General features: G+C 38.3%; 2 protein-coding genes across 4 annotated transcripts in view; one reads left to right on the top strand and one right to left on the bottom strand.

Moving 5' to 3' along the window:
* The window catches only part of LOC114400135 (glutamate synthase [NADH], amyloplastic-like), a 28,221-nt gene extending 19,556 nt beyond the window's left edge, over window positions 1-8,665 (top strand). For all 3 annotated transcript variants that reach the window (XM_028362432.1, XM_028362433.1, XM_028362434.1), the window contains 14 exons: window positions 3-182; window positions 276-619; window positions 702-772; window positions 861-1,330; window positions 1,413-2,282; window positions 2,662-2,816; window positions 3,103-3,264; window positions 3,381-4,979; window positions 5,486-5,692; window positions 5,802-6,070; window positions 6,243-6,548; window positions 6,649-6,916; window positions 7,086-7,343; window positions 8,025-8,665. In XM_028362432.1, the coding sequence (XP_028218233.1) occupies window positions 3-182; window positions 276-619; window positions 702-772; window positions 861-1,330; window positions 1,413-2,282; window positions 2,662-2,816; window positions 3,103-3,264; window positions 3,381-4,979; window positions 5,486-5,692; window positions 5,802-6,070; window positions 6,243-6,548; window positions 6,649-6,916; window positions 7,086-7,343; window positions 8,025-8,327 (5,462 nt within the window). In that variant the 3' untranslated portion in view covers window positions 8,328-8,665. The remainder of the gene's footprint in view (window positions 1-2; window positions 183-275; window positions 620-701; window positions 773-860; window positions 1,331-1,412; window positions 2,283-2,661; window positions 2,817-3,102; window positions 3,265-3,380; window positions 4,980-5,485; window positions 5,693-5,801; window positions 6,071-6,242; window positions 6,549-6,648; window positions 6,917-7,085; window positions 7,344-8,024) is intronic.
* Window positions 8,666-15,205: 6,540 nt separating this feature from the next.
* Window positions 15,206-17,539, bottom strand: LOC114398639. The gene is made up of 3 exons (XM_028360816.1): window positions 16,648-17,539; window positions 16,498-16,554; window positions 15,206-16,170 (listed from the first exon to the last, which is right to left on the bottom strand). Exons 1-3 carry the CDS (start codon window positions 17,537-17,539, stop codon window positions 15,206-15,208), a joined length of 1,914 nt encoding a protein of 637 aa, XP_028216617.1.
* Between the last annotated feature and the right edge of the window lie 962 nt (window positions 17,540-18,501).

The following is an 18,501-nucleotide window of genomic DNA, read 5'->3' as shown; positions in this document are numbered from 1 at the left end:
AGGAGCTTTTGATGGTGTGCTTGAGTTTTTGCTTCATTCGGGAAAAAGTCTTCCTGAAGCTGTTATGATGATGATTCCTGAAGCGTGGCAAAATGACAAGAACATGGATTCTCAGCGTAAAGCATTTTATGAATACTTCTCAGCTCTCATGGAGCCATGGGATGGGCCAGCTCTTATATCATGTAAGATTTTGGGACTCTGGTTCCATCACGTGTTAATGTTCTCTTCATATTGGTTTTATGATTTGGCACTAATCCAATCTAATATCACTACAGTTACTGATGGTCACTATCTTGGAGCTACATTGGATAGGAATGGACTGCGACCGGGGCGTTTCTATGTCACCCATAGTGGACGGGTTATTATGGCAAGTGAAGTTGGGGTTGTAGACATTCCACCAGAAGATGTGTGTAGGAAAGGAAGACTTAACCCTGGCATGATGCTGTTGGTTGATTTTGTGAAGCATACAGTTGTAAATGATGATGCCTTGAAAGAGCAATACTCTTTGGCAAGACCCTACGAGGATTGGCTCAAAAGGCAGAAAATTGAACTCAAAGACATCGTTAACTCTGTTCATGAATCTGAAAGAGTGCCGCCACCCATAGCAGGAGTGGCTCCAGTAAGTATAACATAAATTGATGTGAACATCTCATAAATATCTTGTATTCAAGTCTAACTGTTGCATCTTCCATGAACTGCAGCTATCCAATGATGATGCAGATATGGAAAATATGGGAATTCATGGTTTATTAGTTCCACTGAAAGCTTTTGGGTATGCAATGACCATCATTAATATTTCCTCAATTTTATCTGCTGCATTTATGAAGGAAATATTTTTATATTATGCTTTATTCATGCAGATATACAGTTGAATCATTGGAAATGCTATTACTTCCTATGGCCAAGGATGGTGTAGAAGCCCTTGGGTCAATGGGAAATGATACTCCATTGGCTGTCATGTCTAAAAGAGAAAAACTCACTTTTGAGTATTTCAAGCAAATGTTTGCTCAAGTGACAAACCCTCCTATTGATCCTATTAGAGAGAAAATAGTCACTTCTATGCAATGTATGGTTGGTCCAGAAGGTGATCTTACAGAAATCACTGAGGAGCAATGTCACCGCCTTTCACTAAAAGGTCCCCTTTTATCCACTGAAGAAATGGAAGCCATTAAAAAAATGAATTATAGGGGATGGCGCAGCAAAGTTATAGACATAACTTATTCAAAGGAATGTGGTAAGAGAGGGTTGGACGAAGCCTTGGACAGGATGTGTGCAGAGGCACATGATGCAATTAATGAAGGCTACACCACTCTTGTGCTGTCTGATAGAGGTATTGCACTATGTTTTGCTTGTATTGGTTAAAGTTACTTTTTACAGTGAACATCCATCTAATTTATTTGTATCTGTGATAGCCTTCTCAAAGAAACGCATCTCTGTGAGCTCCCTCCTGGCTGTTGGTGCTGTTCATCAGCATCTAGTTAAAACTCTTGAGCGCACTAGGGTTGCCTTGATAGTTGAATCTGCTGAGCCACGCGAAGTGCATCATTTCTGCACCCTTGTTGGTTTTGGTGCTGATGCTATATGCCCATATTTGGCAATAGATGCAATTTGGCGCCTGCAGGTTGATGGAAAGATACCACCAAAAGCAAGTGGTGAATTCCACTCAAAAGATGAGTTGGTCAAGAAGTATTTCAAAGCAAGCAACTATGGAATGATGAAGGTTCTTGCCAAGATGGGAATATCAACTTTGGCATCATACAAAGGTGCTCAGATTTTTGAAGCTTTGGGTCTTTCATCAGAAGTGATTGAAAAGTGCTTTGCTGGGACTCCAAGTCGAGTTGAGGGTGCAACGTTCGAGATGCTTGCTTGTGATGCTTTTCAACTGCATGAGTTGGCTTTTCCTTCTTGGGTTTTCTCTCCTGGAAGTGCAGAAGCTTTAGCTTTGCCAAATCCTGGGGATTATCACTGGAGAAAAGGTGGTGAAGTTCACCTGAATGATCCCCTTGCTATGGCAAAGCTTCAAGAGGCTGCCAGAACTAACAGTGTAGATGCATATAAACAGTATTCCAAGCTCATTCATGAATTGAACAAGGCTTGCAATTTGCGCGGGCTTCTGAAATTTAAAGAGACAGCAGTTAAGATTCCTATTGATGAAGTGGAGCCTGCTAGTGAAATAGTAAAACGGTTTTGCACTGGGGCCATGAGTTATGGGTCAATATCATTGGAGGCACACACAGCATTAGCAATGGCTATGAATAAAATAGGAGGGAAATCCAACACAGGTTTGTTAAACTTATTTTAAGAATATCCAAACAGATTTTTTCTCTTCCATCATAAATGAGGGAAACAAATGTGTAGTCTTTTACTGAGTGTCAAGTATTAGAAATGGCTGTGAATAAAATTGGAGGGAAATCCAACACAGGTTTTTTTAAGAATATCTTAACACATTTTTTTTCTTCTCTTCCATCATAAAACACAAACAAATATGTGTAGTCTTTTACTGAGTGACAAATCTCAGCATAACATGCTTTCCCACATCATTTTTCCTTGAATATATCTTGGGGGTTACTTTCCTTTTGCACTTCTATTTCTACTAGATGAAGGTTAGTCTCATCAATTTCTGTGATTATCTGATGATTGGTTCTTGCATATTCGCTATAGGTGAGGGAGGGGAGCAACCATCTCGTATGGAGCCTCTTCCTGATGGCTCAATGAATCCCAAAAGGAGTGCCATTAAGCAAGTGGCTAGTGGGAGATTTGGAGTTTCAAGTTACTACCTTACAAATGCTGATGAACTGCAGATAAAAATGGCCCAGGTAATCATCATCATTAGTTTTTTGAATTGACATTATTGTCCTTTTACTGATATATCAGGAAATTTTATTGACTGGTCTCTGGACCCTTTTACTATTGGAGTTAAATTTCTATTGTTTATGAATTTATATTCAAGGAAGATGATGCTATATGATTTCAAGGCACCTCTGGGTGCTCTTGTGTTGTATCGTAAGTATACCTGCATTTGACCTTTGGTAAGGTTAAATAAAAGCTATAGTTTTTCACTTACCCATGGTAGTGTCTTGACATTATAATTGTCATCTTTAGGGAGCAAAACCAGGTGAGGGAGGTGAACTTCCTGGTCACAAAGTTATAGGAGACATTGCTGTCACTAGGAATTCAACTTCCGGTGTAGGACTTATCAGTCCACCTCCCCATCATGATATTTATTCAATTGAAGATCTTGCCCAACTAATTCATGATCTGAAGGTATTTTCATTTGTGTATTCTACTCTTTTGCAATCAATGTTTCTAATTGAATATTACTCAATTATGTTATTCCCATTTAATACTGTTGAGATACTGAAGGTTTTGTTAATTTGTAGAATGCCAACCCGGCTGCTCGGATTAGTGTGAAGTTGGTATCGGAAGCTGGAGTGGGGATAATTGCTAGTGGAGTTGTTAAAGGCCATGCTGACCATGTATTGATTTCAGGTCATGATGGAGGTACTGGGGCTTCCAGATGGACTGGCATAAAGAATGCCGGGCTGCCTTGGGAACTTGGCCTGGCTGAGACCCACCAAACTTTGGTTGCTAATGATCTACGTGGTCGCACAGTCCTCCAAACTGATGGGCAACTGAAAACCGGGAGAGATGTGGCCATAGCCACTCTTCTTGGTGCAGAAGAGTTTGGTTTCAGTACTGCTCCACTCATCACTCTTGGCTGCATCATGATGCGGAAGTGCCACAAGAACACTTGTCCGGTTGGCATTGCTACACAAGATCCAGTACTTAGAGAGAAGTTTGCTGGAGAACCTGAGCATGTTATCAACTTCTTTTTTATGGTGGCAGAGGAAATGAGAGAAATTATGTCCCAGCTTGGGTTTAGAAGAGTTAATGAGATGGTTGGCCGTTCCGATATGCTTGAAGTTGATAAGGAAGTTGTCAAGAGCAACGAGAAACTAGAGAACATTGACCTCTCTCTATTGCTTAGACCTGCAGCTGAACTGCGGCCAGAAGCTTCTCAATACTGTGTGCAAAAACAGGATCATGGTTTGGATATGGCCTTGGATAATAAGCTCATAAGTCTGTCTAGTGCTGCTTTGGAAAAAGGTCTTCCAGTATACATTGAAACTCCAATATATAATGTAAACCGTGCTGTGGGAACTATGCTTAGCCATGAGGTGACTAAACTGTACCACCTAGCTGGTCTTCCAAATGACACCATCCATATTAGATTTACTGGCAGTGCAGGCCAGAGCTTTGGTGCATTCCTCTGTCCTGGTATCACTTTGGAACTTGAAGGTGATAGCAATGACTATGTTGGTAAAGGATTATCTGGTGGCAAGATTGTAGTGTATCCTCCAAAAGAAAGTAACTTTGACCCTAAGGAGAACATTGTCATTGGTAATGTTGCACTGTATGGGGCAACACGTGGGGAAGCTTATTTCAATGGGATGGCAGCAGAAAGATTTTGTGTGCGTAATTCTGGAGCTAAGGCTGTAGTAGAAGGTGTTGGTGATCATGGGTGTGAGTACATGACTGGTGGGACTGTTGTTGTGCTTGGTAAAACTGGTAGAAATTTTGCTGCAGGTATGAGTGGTGGGATTGCTTATGTTCTTGATGTGGATGGAAAATTCCAATCTCAATGCAACTTGGAACTTGTAGATCTAGATAAGGTTGAAGAGGAAGAGGACATTCTTACACTTAGAATGTTGATTCAGCAGCATCAACGTCACACAAATAGTCTGCTCGCCAAAGAAGTGCTTGATGATTTTGAGAATCTTCTTCCTAAATTTATCAAGGTGTTCCCTAGGGAGTATAAACGTGTTCTTGCAAGTATGAAGTCTGAGGAAACCTCCAAAGATGCAGTGGTGCATGCTGCTAAACATGAGCAAGATGATGAAGCACAAGCAGTGGAGAAGGATGCTTTTGAAGAGCTTAAGAAACTGGCGACTGCATCATTGAATGAGAAACCGAGTCAGGTTAGTTTTTTAAATTTTTATTATATTCTTTTTATGGTACTTGTACCTTTGATGTTCAAAAAAAGCGATTTTTTTAAAAACCTGTAGATTGGGCATTCACACTTCCTTAAAGTAGTTATTGAGCTATTGCTTTTTCAAATGAAATTCAATGGGCGGTGTTAGATTGAATTGAGGTGAGTTTGAAAATGGAGATCTTGGTTAATTACAGGGAAGAATGCCTAGAAATTCTACTTTGAGACCGTTTCTCCTTTATGTGAAGATGGAAAGATCTTTTTAGTAAGGAAAGTTTTTTACTTCCTCTTTGCTGTAGGTATCCTATAAATGTTTTAAATTAACCTAGTAGATACTGTGCTGCATTTAATGGATGTTTAACGATATCTTTTGGTGGGGTGCAAGAATAGTATAGTTTGTTTATTGCATAAATGTGAATAACATACAGGGGAAATAAGCACCTAGAGAAATTTTTTCACAGTTTATCTTTGTTGATGTCTTTCGAATATCTGCAGGCTGAATCACCGAAGAGGCCAAGTCAAGTCACTGGTGCCATTAAACATAGAGGTTTTGTTTCTTATGAGCGAGAGGGTGTTCAGTATAGGGATCCTAATGTTCGCATGACTGATTGGAAGGAAGTGATGGAGGAGACAAAGCCTGGTCCCCTTTTGAAAACACAGTCAGCGCGTTGTATGGACTGTGGTACTCCTTTCTGTCATCAGGTGTGCTTTTCCACTTCCAACTTTTCATTTTTAATTTACAACTTACATCTTCCCTTCAATGGTTATTTGGACATGCATTTAAACTGAAGATATTTGCATAAAATTTCAGGAAAACTCTGGATGTCCTCTTGGAAATAAAATACCAGAATTTAATGAGTTAGTATACCAAAATAGGTGGCATGAAGCATTAGAGAGGCTTCTTGAAACAAATAACTTTCCAGAGTTTACTGGTCGGGTGTGCCCAGCACCTTGTGAAGGTTCTTGTGTCCTTGGTATTATTGAGAATCCCGTATCCATTAAAAGCATTGAATGTGCCATCATAGACAAGGCTTTTGAGGAGGGTTGGATGGTGCCACGACCTCCTGTCCAGAGAACTGGGTATGCTGTTTTTCTTTCTAATATCACTTCGGTTTCATTTTTGTTATTCTGCTGTTCCTTTTCAGCCAAACATGTACCCTCCAAGTTGATGTGCAGTAATTTTTCTGTTTTTAATCTGCTCAACTTTGTTACAATAATTAGATTTATTTAACTAATATCTTTACTGATACAGGAAAAGAGTAGCCATCGTTGGCAGTGGACCATCTGGCTTGGCAGCTGCTGATCAGCTAAATAAAATGGGTCATACAGTAACCGTGTATGAAAGAGCTGATAGGATAGGAGGGCTTATGATGTATGGGGTTCCCAACATGAAAACCGACAAAGTGGATATAGTTCAACGGCGAGTAAATCTTATGGCTGAGGAGGGAATAGATTTTGTGGTGAGTGCTAATGTTGGACATGATCCTTTGTACTCTCTTGATCGGCTTCGAGAGGAAAACGATGCCATTGTCTTGGCTGTAGGAGCTACAAAACCTAGGTGAGACAGTGACATGAGTCCTATTTATTACCTATGATTTAGTTCAATTTCTGTGTCAGAACGATGGTGTACTGAGAAATACATATAACTTTTCATGAAGGGATCTTCCTGTACCTGGTCGGGAGCTTTCAGGAGTTCATTTTGCAATGGAGTTTCTCCATGCAAACACTAAAAGCTTGCTTGATAGCAATCTCGAGGATGGTAACTACATTTCTGCCAAGGGCAAGAAAGTTGTGGTCATTGGTGGGGGTGACACTGGCACAGATTGCATAGGAACATCCATTCGTCATGGTTGTAGTAGCGTTGTAAATCTTGAACTCCTTCCTCAGCCACCACCAACTAGGGCTCCTGGCAACCCATGGCCTCAGGTTAGATTTGAATCATTAGTTAAAAGTCTCTGTTATGTATCTTCTTAGCAGTAGACAACCTAAGAGAAATTGGACACTTTTAATTACTAGTAATGGCTAAACAATTGTTTTCATATTAATTGTTCTTGACTTGGGTGGTTGAATTTAACCAAATGTTTCCGGAATGCAGTGGCCTCGCATATTCCGTGTAGATTACGGTCACCAAGAGGCTGCAGCCAAATTTGGCAAAGATCCTAGATCGTATGAGGTATTAACTAAGAGGTTTATCGGAGATGAAAATGGAGTTTTGAAAGGACTTGAAGTGATTCGTGTTTGCTGGGAGAAGGATGCAACCGACAAGTTTCAGTTTAAGGAGATTGAAGGGTCAGAGGAGATTATTGAGGCTGACCTAGTTTTACTAGCCATGGGATTCCTTGGTCCCGAGTCTGTAAGTATTCATCATAATAAATTAACTTCGTTTTGTATCTTCAGAAGTTTCTTAACTGAACTTTTAGTATATTTATGGTAAATGAAAAGTAAGAAATAAGTTGTTTCTGTTGTAAATAAATTTTAGGTTAAAATCTAATTTTCGTCCTTCTATTTTTCCAAATCCGTGATTTTAGTCTTCCTATTTTTTAATTGAGATATTTTATGTTCAACTTTTAAAAAATCTACAATTTTAATCATCCTATACTTTAAAATATCTACAATTTTAGTCATCCTATACTTTAAAAAATTTAAAATTTTAGTCTCCTTGGTCGATTTCAGACTTATCGACTGTATATTTTTTAAATTCTTTTTCAATAAATTAAGCTTGTTAACAATTGAATAATTAAAAAAAACATTTATCATGTGGATAATAAACAAACATGTGTCAGTCAATGTTTATAAAATACATAGATCAACATTTAAAATTGATCACAAGGACTAAAGTTATGGATTTTTTAAAAGTGGAGATGAAATATTTCAATTAAAAAATGGGGGACTAAAATCGCTAAATTTTTAAAAATAAGAGATGAAATGTCTCAATTAAAAAATAAAAGGACTAAAAACATAGATATGTTCTAGCCACGCTCAGACTTTGTAGTAATCTTCTTCCATCTGATGATGCTTTGTTTCATTCTGCCAGACAATTGCCGAGAAGTTGGGTGTGGACCGAGACAACAGGTCAAACTTCAAGGCTGGTTATGGCCACTTCTCAACAAATGTCAAAGGGGTGTTTGCAGCCGGTGATTGTCGCCGTGGTCAGTCCCTGGTGGTGTGGGCGATTTCAGAGGGACGACAAGCAGCAGCACAGGTCGACAACTACCTCGTCAAAGAAGACAAAGACCACCGGAATCAGGATGGCCTTGTCAAGAGACAGCAGGGCCTCTACAAGAAGCAGCATGGAAGCAGCAAACACACGGTGATGACTTATAGGTGGCTCCTCTGATTTTTCATACTCATAAAGTTCCAAAAGGAATTGCACAGAATAAAATTGTTCCAAGTTTGAGCAGGAGATTCATTGGTTTACTTTAAACGGGAAAAATAAGAAGAAATAAAGACAAGTGTAGTGTAGGGAAATCAAGAGGTTGTTTCGGTGTTTGGTGTGGTTTCAGGGTATAAAGTTGTTGCAGATTCGAGTGTTCAGTTGTTCATTGATTGTTTTATTCGGGCTTTTATTGTTGGGAAGGTTAGCTTTTAGTTGGTAATGGTGATGACGATTATATGTAATGAAGTGTACAGTTTGATAATTATTATTTAGAAGTGACATCGTTTCGATTCTATACTTTGTTTTTGAACGAGTAAGCTCTTCAATTTTTCATTTTTAAAGTTTTATTTGAACTTTAAAACAGACATGTGGTCATAATTCTCTTTTTTTTCGAACGCAGGACTTTTAAGTCAACTTTCCATTAGTTTTAAGATGGACTTTAGGGTATAAAGTAAATCTACTTTCACATCGTGCGAAAGTTATTTTGGTGCGAAAGTTATTATGGTCATTTTTCAACCGTTAGATTTAATTTATTTTAAATCAGCGGTTCAAATTTTTCTTTCTGTTTTTTTTTCTTTTTCTTACTTTTCTAGATTTACCCTTTTTTTCTTCGATTCTTTCCCCCTCCTCCACCTCTCCTCTCTCTCTTTCTTTCTTCCCCCTCTATTCCTTTCGATTGTAACATCTGCCTTTAGAACAAGGTTATTTGCCTTTGTGAAGGTGTAGTTTTCAACTTCATTAGCATACTCCATGTATTTCAAAGAAGGAAAATGCATGTGTGCAATGGCGTCGAGGTTCCCTCCAGGCGTGAGCACGATTGGGTTGAGAATCTTGCAAGCACGGTGGCAAAATATTGCGTTGTCGTTTTTTATTGAGAAACAAAACAAATAGATTTGTTCTGAATTTGATTATTTCTCCATTTTTTTAGGATTTGCTATGTAATTTAGTTTTGGATCTGCCATGTAATTTATTTTAGGACCCTCTTTTTTAAATCTGCTATGTAATTCATTTTTAGACATGTCATTGTTGTTCTCTTGGATCTTTTCTCATTGTAATTCATTTTCAGATATCCATTATGTTCTAGATCTGTCATTGTTTTTCCATTTAACGTTTTGAACTGCTCAATGTTCTCTTGGAACAGAAGGGGAAGAAAGAAAGAAAAAAAGAAGGAGAGGTTGACGGAGGAGAGGAGAAGAACTGAAGAAAGAAAGGGTAAATCTGGAAAAGTAAGAAAAAGAAAAAAAAAAGAACGAAAAAAGGAAGAAAAATTTGGACCGCTGATTTAAAATGAATTAAATCTAACAGTTGAAAAACAACCATAATAACTTTCGCACAATGCGAAAGTAGATTTACTTTCGCACCCTAGACTCCGTCCAATTTTAAAGTTGTAATCTAGTGTCGATTTTGGCATATTAAGTCAACTTTCCATCAGATAAAGTTGTAACCTAGGCATAGGGGTGGGAATAGGCCAGGCCGGCCTACAGGGGCCTACGACCTGGCCTACATAAAGCCTAACCTGAACTGGCCTATTTAATTAAAAGGTTAGGCTCAGGCTTTTTTAAAAGCCCATTAAATTAAATAGATCAGGCTTAGACTTATTAAAAAGCCTTATAAGCCTGATAGGACGGTCAATATATATATATATATATATATATATATATATATATATATATATATATATATATATATATATATATATATATATATATATATATATATACTTATATACTTATATTATTTTTTGGGTACCAATATATAATATTATTTTTTTGGATACAATTAATTTTTTTTTTTGAAACTATCAGACTTTGATTACACATTACTGCTCCATAACTTTTGTTCCTATCATCAAGTAAGACTTTAATTACAATTTAGGTATGAGTCATATACCCTTTTATATTCCTAATTATTTTTATTAACTTTCCTTTTTCTTTAACTTTTCTATTACGTTCCTACTCCATAAAATATTAAATATTTATTGTGAAGAAGACTTTTAAAAAGGCTATCAGGCCAGGGCAGGCTTTTAAAAAGGTCAGGCCAAGACAAAATAAAAGCCTTTGATAGGCTATAGGCCAGGCTCAGGCCTCAAAGATTCATCGTAGGCTAAACTCAGGCCTTTCAAAGTCTGGTCTGGCCTAGCCTATTCCCACCCCTACCTAGGCATAACCGACGCCAAGTTATTTTGGGGTCGGTAGAGTTTGAGCTGTTAGATAGACTATTTCAAATGAACTTGAATTCCTTGGTCCTTTATTTACACGTTTCAAAGGTTATTGGATCCTCTACTTCTATTATTGCATCTTGTACCTCTTATTACATTTTAGAAAGTTTATTCTGAAATATAAATTTGCATTCTGATATGAATTTTCCATAATGCAATAAAAGATGTCTCATACAATAATAAGAGTACAGGACATAAATGTCTGTTTCAAAGCGTTGGTTTCATGTAATCAATCTGTCTTTCATAAAAAAATGTAATCAACCTGTCAACCTTGCATGCAGGATAACACTGCATTTACAACTTGCCCTGTTGGTGAACTTGGCCTTATGGTGGTATATATAATATATTTGTGGAATTTAATATAGTATTTGTGCAATTGCATAGATCACATTATTTTATTTACAATAATCATAAGAACATTATTATATTTATATTTATATTTTTTAAATCAAAATCTACATTGAATTATAGATAAAATTGATCACAACTATTACAAGTCATCAAATAATTTATTCTATATCTTCTATGTGACACACTCTACCATCACAAATATAAATAAGTAACTAATTAAATCATACAAAATTTATATAAAAGTTTATAAACACATAATAATAAAAGAAGAAAGAAAAAAAATGCAAAATTAATTAATAATTTTTTTAAACACATTTAATTTAAATCAATTCAAAAGGATAAAAGGTTCACATCCACTTAGTGAAAACATAATAGAATTTTTTTTTGAATAAAGGATAAAATTATCCCGACTCAAAACAAGGTCGTCCACTCTAAATAAATAATAAAAGAAACTAAAATAGAAAAGTATAATGCAATTATATCATTCAGTAAATCATCACATGCGAAAATCATAATATGCGAATTAAAATCATATGCCCCAATGTCACACTTATCAGAGCATCTCTATCACAGACTAAGTCTCTCCATCTCTAGCATGTGACTTATCATATGAAGGCTCACCTAAAACAAAGTGGCAATCAACCCAAACACAAACACACACCGGGAGTAAGTTATCACATTCGTATATAATAAAACATTAGAGCATGTGAAACATATAATACTTAAAGCTGAATTTATATAAATAACATTACCTCACAACATCGCCCACATTATTCACATCCATTCAAGTTCACACACTCCATAAAATAACATGAACCACAATTGTTAACTCAATGAAATTCAAATACAAGTGTTATGCAACAATTATACTAAGACTTAAGCCTATATGCAATGTGGTACCATGTCAGTGAAAAACAACACTGGGGCGCTTAGGAGTACATGACAAGACACACCACACAATGGATATACTAGATCACTCTCACTAAGTAAAATCATAAGGTGATCAGTCAGGGTTACTCTGTTTTGCGAGAATGCCCCAACCACATGGGCTTAAAGGAGCACTCAAACCGAGTATCTTTACCCCCAAGGCCTAGACACCGAAGAATCCGTTTGGGCCTCACCTTCCTGATTCAGGTCCAACCCCTAAAATATTTTTTTTTTCTTTTGCACGCAGACACTATTCATGAGTTATATAATACCCACGACCTCACTCTTATATTTCAAACATATTTAACAAATTGCACTACAGTTTAACCCTTCAGGATCCTAACTATGAATCCTACAATTTCCTTTAACACTGCGCATACAAATTCTCTCAAGGTAAACACTGGTCGAGTTACTGTATAACTCATAACTCACAAGACAAGTAATATCACTACAAATATCAATCACACACTCATTCACAACCATATTTCATGTCTACAGTTTAACATTTCACACTTTAACTAATTACAAAATATACTCAACAATTAAATAACAATGTATCATAATAATAATAACATACAATATTTAACTTCAAGACTTATAAACAAATAACTATAAAATACACGTAAAACATATATATAAATATATTATATTCAATTCCTAAGGTACACACCTAACACAAGAACACACCTAACATATATTATAACTAAAAAATATATTATATCTAATTCCTAAGGTACACACCTAACACAAGAACACATCAATTCTACAACAAACTCGCAACAAAACACCAATTGGTTCATCAAACACACTCAATCCGCGATTAAACATGAAAACATAATTAAACTTCATAAACACCCCAAAATAACCCAAAAATTGATCCTCTAGGGATCCCTACACATGTTCATTCTAATCCCCAAGCGTGAGTAACTCATCCCTTACCTCGATGTAGTCGCTTAAATGTTCTCCGTTAGCAATTGTGGCGTCTCTGATGCTCTCTAGAGCTCTTCCTCTGGTTGCTCTGTTAGGATTCTTGTGCGTTAGAAAAGAAGAAAGGAACAAAATGTGTTTTCTAAAAGCTGCTCTAGGTTAACATTTGACTTATATAGTGGGAATTTATGACCTAATTATTTTTTTTACTTATTTATTTATTTATTAATTTATTAATTTCTTATTTATTTATTAAAAGTTACGGCTGTTACAATCCCACCCCCCTTATCACGCATCTGACCCTCTAGTTCCCAGGTGGCATCCTCGCCCGAAGCACTTCCCCATACTACCTTGACCAAGGGAATCTCTTTCCCCCTTAGCTGCTTAACCATATGATCGTCGATCCTCAGTGGTTGTGTTTCATATGTCAAGTTCTCTTTCACTTGGACATTGTCCAACTCGATCACATGCGACGGATCATGGACATATTTTATGAGCTGAGAGATATGGAAGACACTGTGGAGATTTGAGAGAGATGGTGGCAAAGCCACCTGATACGCAAATGGACCGACACGCTTTAGGATTTCAAAGGGACCAATGAATCTAGGTGTGAGCTTACGAGACTTCAACGCCCTGCCAACCCCAGTCCACGAAGTGACCGTCAGAAATACATGATCACCTACAGCAAATTCAAGATCCTTTCTTCTCTTATCATAGTAGCTCTTCTGCTTACTTTGGGCTATTCTCATCCTTTCTTGGATCAACTTGACCTTTTCAGTGGTTTGCTGAACTACCTCAGGTCCTAAGGCAATGCTCTCACTGGAATCTACCCAACATAGAGGTGTCCTACATCTTCTACCATACAATGCCTCGTAAGGCGCCATACCTATACTGGAGTGAAAACTATTGTTGTATGTAAACTCTATCAAGGGTAAGAAACTATCCCAACTACCCCTCTGCTCTAACACACAGGCTCTCAAGAGGTCCTCTAAGGATTGGATGGTGCGCTCGGTTTGACCGTCAGTCTGTGGGTGGTAAGCAGAACTCAACCTAAGCTTGGTCCCTAAGGCTTTATGAAGACTCTCCCAAAATCTAGAGGTAAATCTGGGATCTCTATCAGAGACTATGCTAGAAGGAACACCGTGTAGTCTAACTATCTCATTGACGTACAAACTAGTCAACCTCTCTAAAGAATATTTGATGTTAATTGGGATGAAGTGAGCAGATTTGGTCAACCTATCTACAATAACCCAAATGGAATCCAAACCTTTAGGGGTCCTAGGTAACCCCACCACGAAATCCATGGAGATGCTATCCCACTTCCACTCAGGTATCTCTAAAGGTTGCAACTTCCCTAAAGGCTTCTGGTGTTCTATCTTAGCTTTCTGACACACTAGGCATGCAAGGACAAACTCATTAACTTCTTTCTTCATACTCGGCCACCAAAACATCTACCTAAGGTCCTGGTACATCTTAGTCGCTCCTGGGTGGATACTTAGACTACTTCTATGGCCCTCTTCCAAGATCGTTCTCCTAAGCTTGGGTACACTAGGAACACACACCTTATCCTGAAACCTCAAGACTCCATCAGTTCCCACTCTAAAACTACTCTCTCCCCCTGTGACTATGGACTCTAATTGGGCTGACAAGAATGGGTCAGACTTTTGACCCTCACGGATCTCGCTCAAGAGTTTGCTGGTGACTCTCAACATACCCAACTTAATGCAACTAGAGGTGATCTCACATGCCAAACTCATGTCTCTAAACTGCTCTAAGAGGTCCAACTCTCTAACCATCAAAGCAGACATTTGAAGGGATTTCCTACTTATGGCATTAGCTACTACATTGGCTTTACCTGGGTGATAACTAAGTTCAAAATCGTAATCCTTAAGGAACTCTAACCATCTCCTCTGCCTCATGTTAAGCTCTTTTTGATCAAAAAAATATCTAAGGCTCTTATGGTCACTAAACACCTCAAATTTAGATCCCTAAAGGTAATGCCTCCAAAGCTTAAGAGCAAAAACTACGGTTGCTAACTCAAGATCGTGTGTGGGATAATTCCTTTCATGTATTTTAAGCTGTCGAGAAGCATAGGCCACTACCTGTCCCCGTTGCATAAGCACTCCACCCAAACCCATCTTGGACACATCACAGTACACCACAAAAGGTTCACTCGCGTCAGGTAACACTAAAACTGGTGCATAAGCATAGGCCACTACCTGTCCCCGTTGCATAAGCACTCCACCCAAACCCATCTTGGACACATCACAGTACACCACAAAAGGTTCACTCGGGTCAGGTAACACTAAAACTGGTGCAGTGGTCAACCTTTCCTTAAGGGTACGAAAACTACTCTCACACTGGGCATCCCACACAAAAACTTGACCCTTACGAGTAAGCTTAGTCAAAGGTAAGGCTAGCTTAGAAAACCCTCTATGAATCTACGGTAGTATCCTGCTAAGCCAAGAAAGCTCCTAATCTCAAACACTGACTTAGGACTCTCCCAACTCATCACCGCCTCTACCTTGGAAGGATCTACTGCTATCCCTCCCCTAAATATAACGTGCCCTAAGAAGCTCACCTCCTCTAGCCAAAAATCACACTTGGACAACTTAGCATACAGTCTATTGTCTTTGAGGGTTTGCAACACAACTCTCAGATGCTCCTCATGTTCCTCTTTAGTCTTGGAATATACCAAGATATCATCTATGAAGACCACTACAAAACTATCTAGGTAGGGGTGAAAGATCCTATTCATATAATCCATGAACACACCAGGGGCGTTGGTCACACCAAAAGGCATAACCAAGTACTCATAATGACCGTAGCGGGTCCTAAAGGCAGTCTTCGGAACATCTTCAGGCTTCACTCTAATCTGGTGGTAACCGAACCTAAGATCTATCTTATTGAACACACAAGCCCCTACTAATTGATCCATCAGGTCATCTATCCTAGGCAAAGGGTACCTATTCTTAATCGTTACCTTATTCAACTGACGATAATCTACACATAGCCTCATAGTCCCATCCTTCTTCTTAACTAACAACACCAGTGCTCCCCAGGGTGACACACTAGGCCTCACAAACTGTTTCTCTAAGATTTCCTCTAACTGTTTCTTAAGCTCACTCAACTCTACAGGGGACATCCTATAAGGTGCTATGGATATGGGTCCAGTACCAGGCACTAGGTCTATAGAGAACTCGACCTCTCTCTCAGGTGGTAATCCTGACACCTCCTCAAACACCTCTGGAAACTCTCTCACAATTGGTATATCACTCACAGGGGTTTTGGTCTCAACACTTATACTAGCTAAGATCATGTATACCTGTGCATCCTCCCTTAAAGATGCCTCAACTTGGTTAGCAGACAAAAACATATCACCTTCACTCACACCAGACTCAGGAAAGACAACAGATTTCTCAAAACAATTTAATAAGACATGATTGGAAGATAACCAGTCCATACCAAGAATAACATCAATCTGACTCAAAGGTAAAACAACTAAATCAATCAGAAACTAAGACAGGACATTGCAAGCATACATCAGAAGTTAAAACAGACCCACTAGCAGGTGTATTCACAATCAAGTCAAATTTCAAGGAAGACACAGGCAAGGAAAGTTTTCAACACAGACACGAGAAATAAATGAATGGGTCGCACCTGAATCATACCATACAACCAAGGGAATTTAACTTATGAAACACATACCTTGGATAAGTTCATCAGACTGTGCGGCATCAACACCACTAAGAGCAAACACTCTCCCTGTGGTCCTTGGTCATCCACTCTGGTTATTCAGACTTCCACTCTTCTTCTCCCTCCTCGGATATAGGCAACTGGTACTGAGGTGGCCCTTACCTTGGCAGTTAAAGCAAGTCACCTCTCTATCTGTGCACTCACGAGCAATATGCCCAAGCTGACCACACTTCCCACACCTAAGTGGTGTAGTAACAATAGCAGGAGCACCACTACCACCACTACCTCTACCCGCAGGCTGAGACACCCTGTTAATTGGCTGAGAACTCCCACCAACTGGTTGAAGTCCTCCGCTGGTCCTCTGTCCCCCAGAATGGTTTCCATATTTCCCGGGAGGGACAGAATATGACTTAGCATGACTGTGAGTCACATGCTTCTTCTCTTTCCCATGACTAGCATTGACATTGTTGTAGAAAGCAGTCGTTTCACGCTGATCTTCATCAAAGATTCTACACATGTTGATCAACTGTGCAAAGCTGTGAATACCGTGATAATTCACCTTCATCTTTACTTCTGGTCGGAGGCCATTGACAAATTTCACACACTTAGACCTCTCCCCTGCTTCCCCCTGATAATGAGGAAAATACCTTACAAGGTTCTCAAACCTCGTCGCATACTCTGCCATCGTCATACTTTCCTGTTTCAGCTCGAGAAACTCCATCTCCTTCCTATTCTTCACATCTTCTGGAAAATACTTCTCCAAAAAAGTTTGTCTGAAGGTCTCCCATTGAACAACAACACCACCTGCTCCCTCTAGACGTGGGCGAGTGTTCTCCCACCAGTACTCCACCTCATTTGCTAGCATGTGAGTAGCAAACAACACCTTTTGATGGTCCTGACATTCCATCACACGAAAGATCTTCTCAATCTCCCTCAGCCAAGCCTCAGCACCCTCAGGATCATAACCCCCTTTGAAGGTAGGTGGGTTGTTCCTCTGAAAGCGATCTAACCCATGGTACATAGTTGCTCCTCCACCGCCTCCCTGATTGGCCATAACTTGCGCCAAGTTGTTCAAGGCCTCGGTAAGAAGTCATTCTCGCTCATTTCTCGCAGCCATTACTTCCTATGTCATGCAAGAAACAAAACTTTGAAAAGAAAAAAGAAATATACCAACACAATAGAGTACACCTCTAATCAAACAAAACAAACACAACGCATCAGAGTACACAAGGAAACACAGAAAGCTCATAACACACATAGCCGAAAGGTCCGACCTGTTCTGATACCACTAAATGTGACACCCTCTACCCTCACAAATATAAATAAGTAACTAATTAAATCATACAAAATTTATTTAAAAGTTTATAAACACATAATAATAAAAGAAGAAAGAAAAAAAAATGCAAAATTAATTAATAATTTTTTAAAACACATTTAATTTAAATCAATTCTAAAGGATAAAAGGTTCACATCCACTTAGTAAAAACATAATAGAAATTTTTTTTGAATAAATGATAAAATTATCCTGGCTCAAAACAAGGCCGTCCACTCTAAATAAATAATAAAAAAAACTAAAATAGAAAAGTATAATGCAATTATATCATTCAGTAAATCATCACATGCGAAAATCATAATATGCGAAGTAAAATCATATGCCCTAATGTCACACTTATCAGAGCATATCCCTATCACAGACTAAGTCTCTCCATCTCTAGCATGTGACTCATCATATGAAGGCTCACCTAAAACAAAGTGGCAATCAACCCAAACACAAACACACATCGGGAGTAAGTTATAACATTCGTATATAATAAAACATTAGAGCATGTGAAACATATAATACTTAAAGCTGAATTTATATAAATAACATTACTTAACAACATCGCACACATTATTCACATCCATTCAAGTTCAAACACTCCATAAAATAACATCAACCACAATTATTAACTCATTGAAATTCAAATACAAGCATTATGCAACAATTATACTAAGACTCAAGCCTATATGCAATGT

The sequence above is a fragment of the Glycine soja genome, chromosome 19 (genome assembly GCF_004193775.1).
Source record: "Glycine soja cultivar W05 chromosome 19, ASM419377v2, whole genome shotgun sequence".
Taxonomy (NCBI): Eukaryota; Viridiplantae; Streptophyta; class Magnoliopsida; order Fabales; family Fabaceae; genus Glycine; species Glycine soja.
This window is presented reverse-complemented; position numbering and strand designations above follow the sequence as displayed.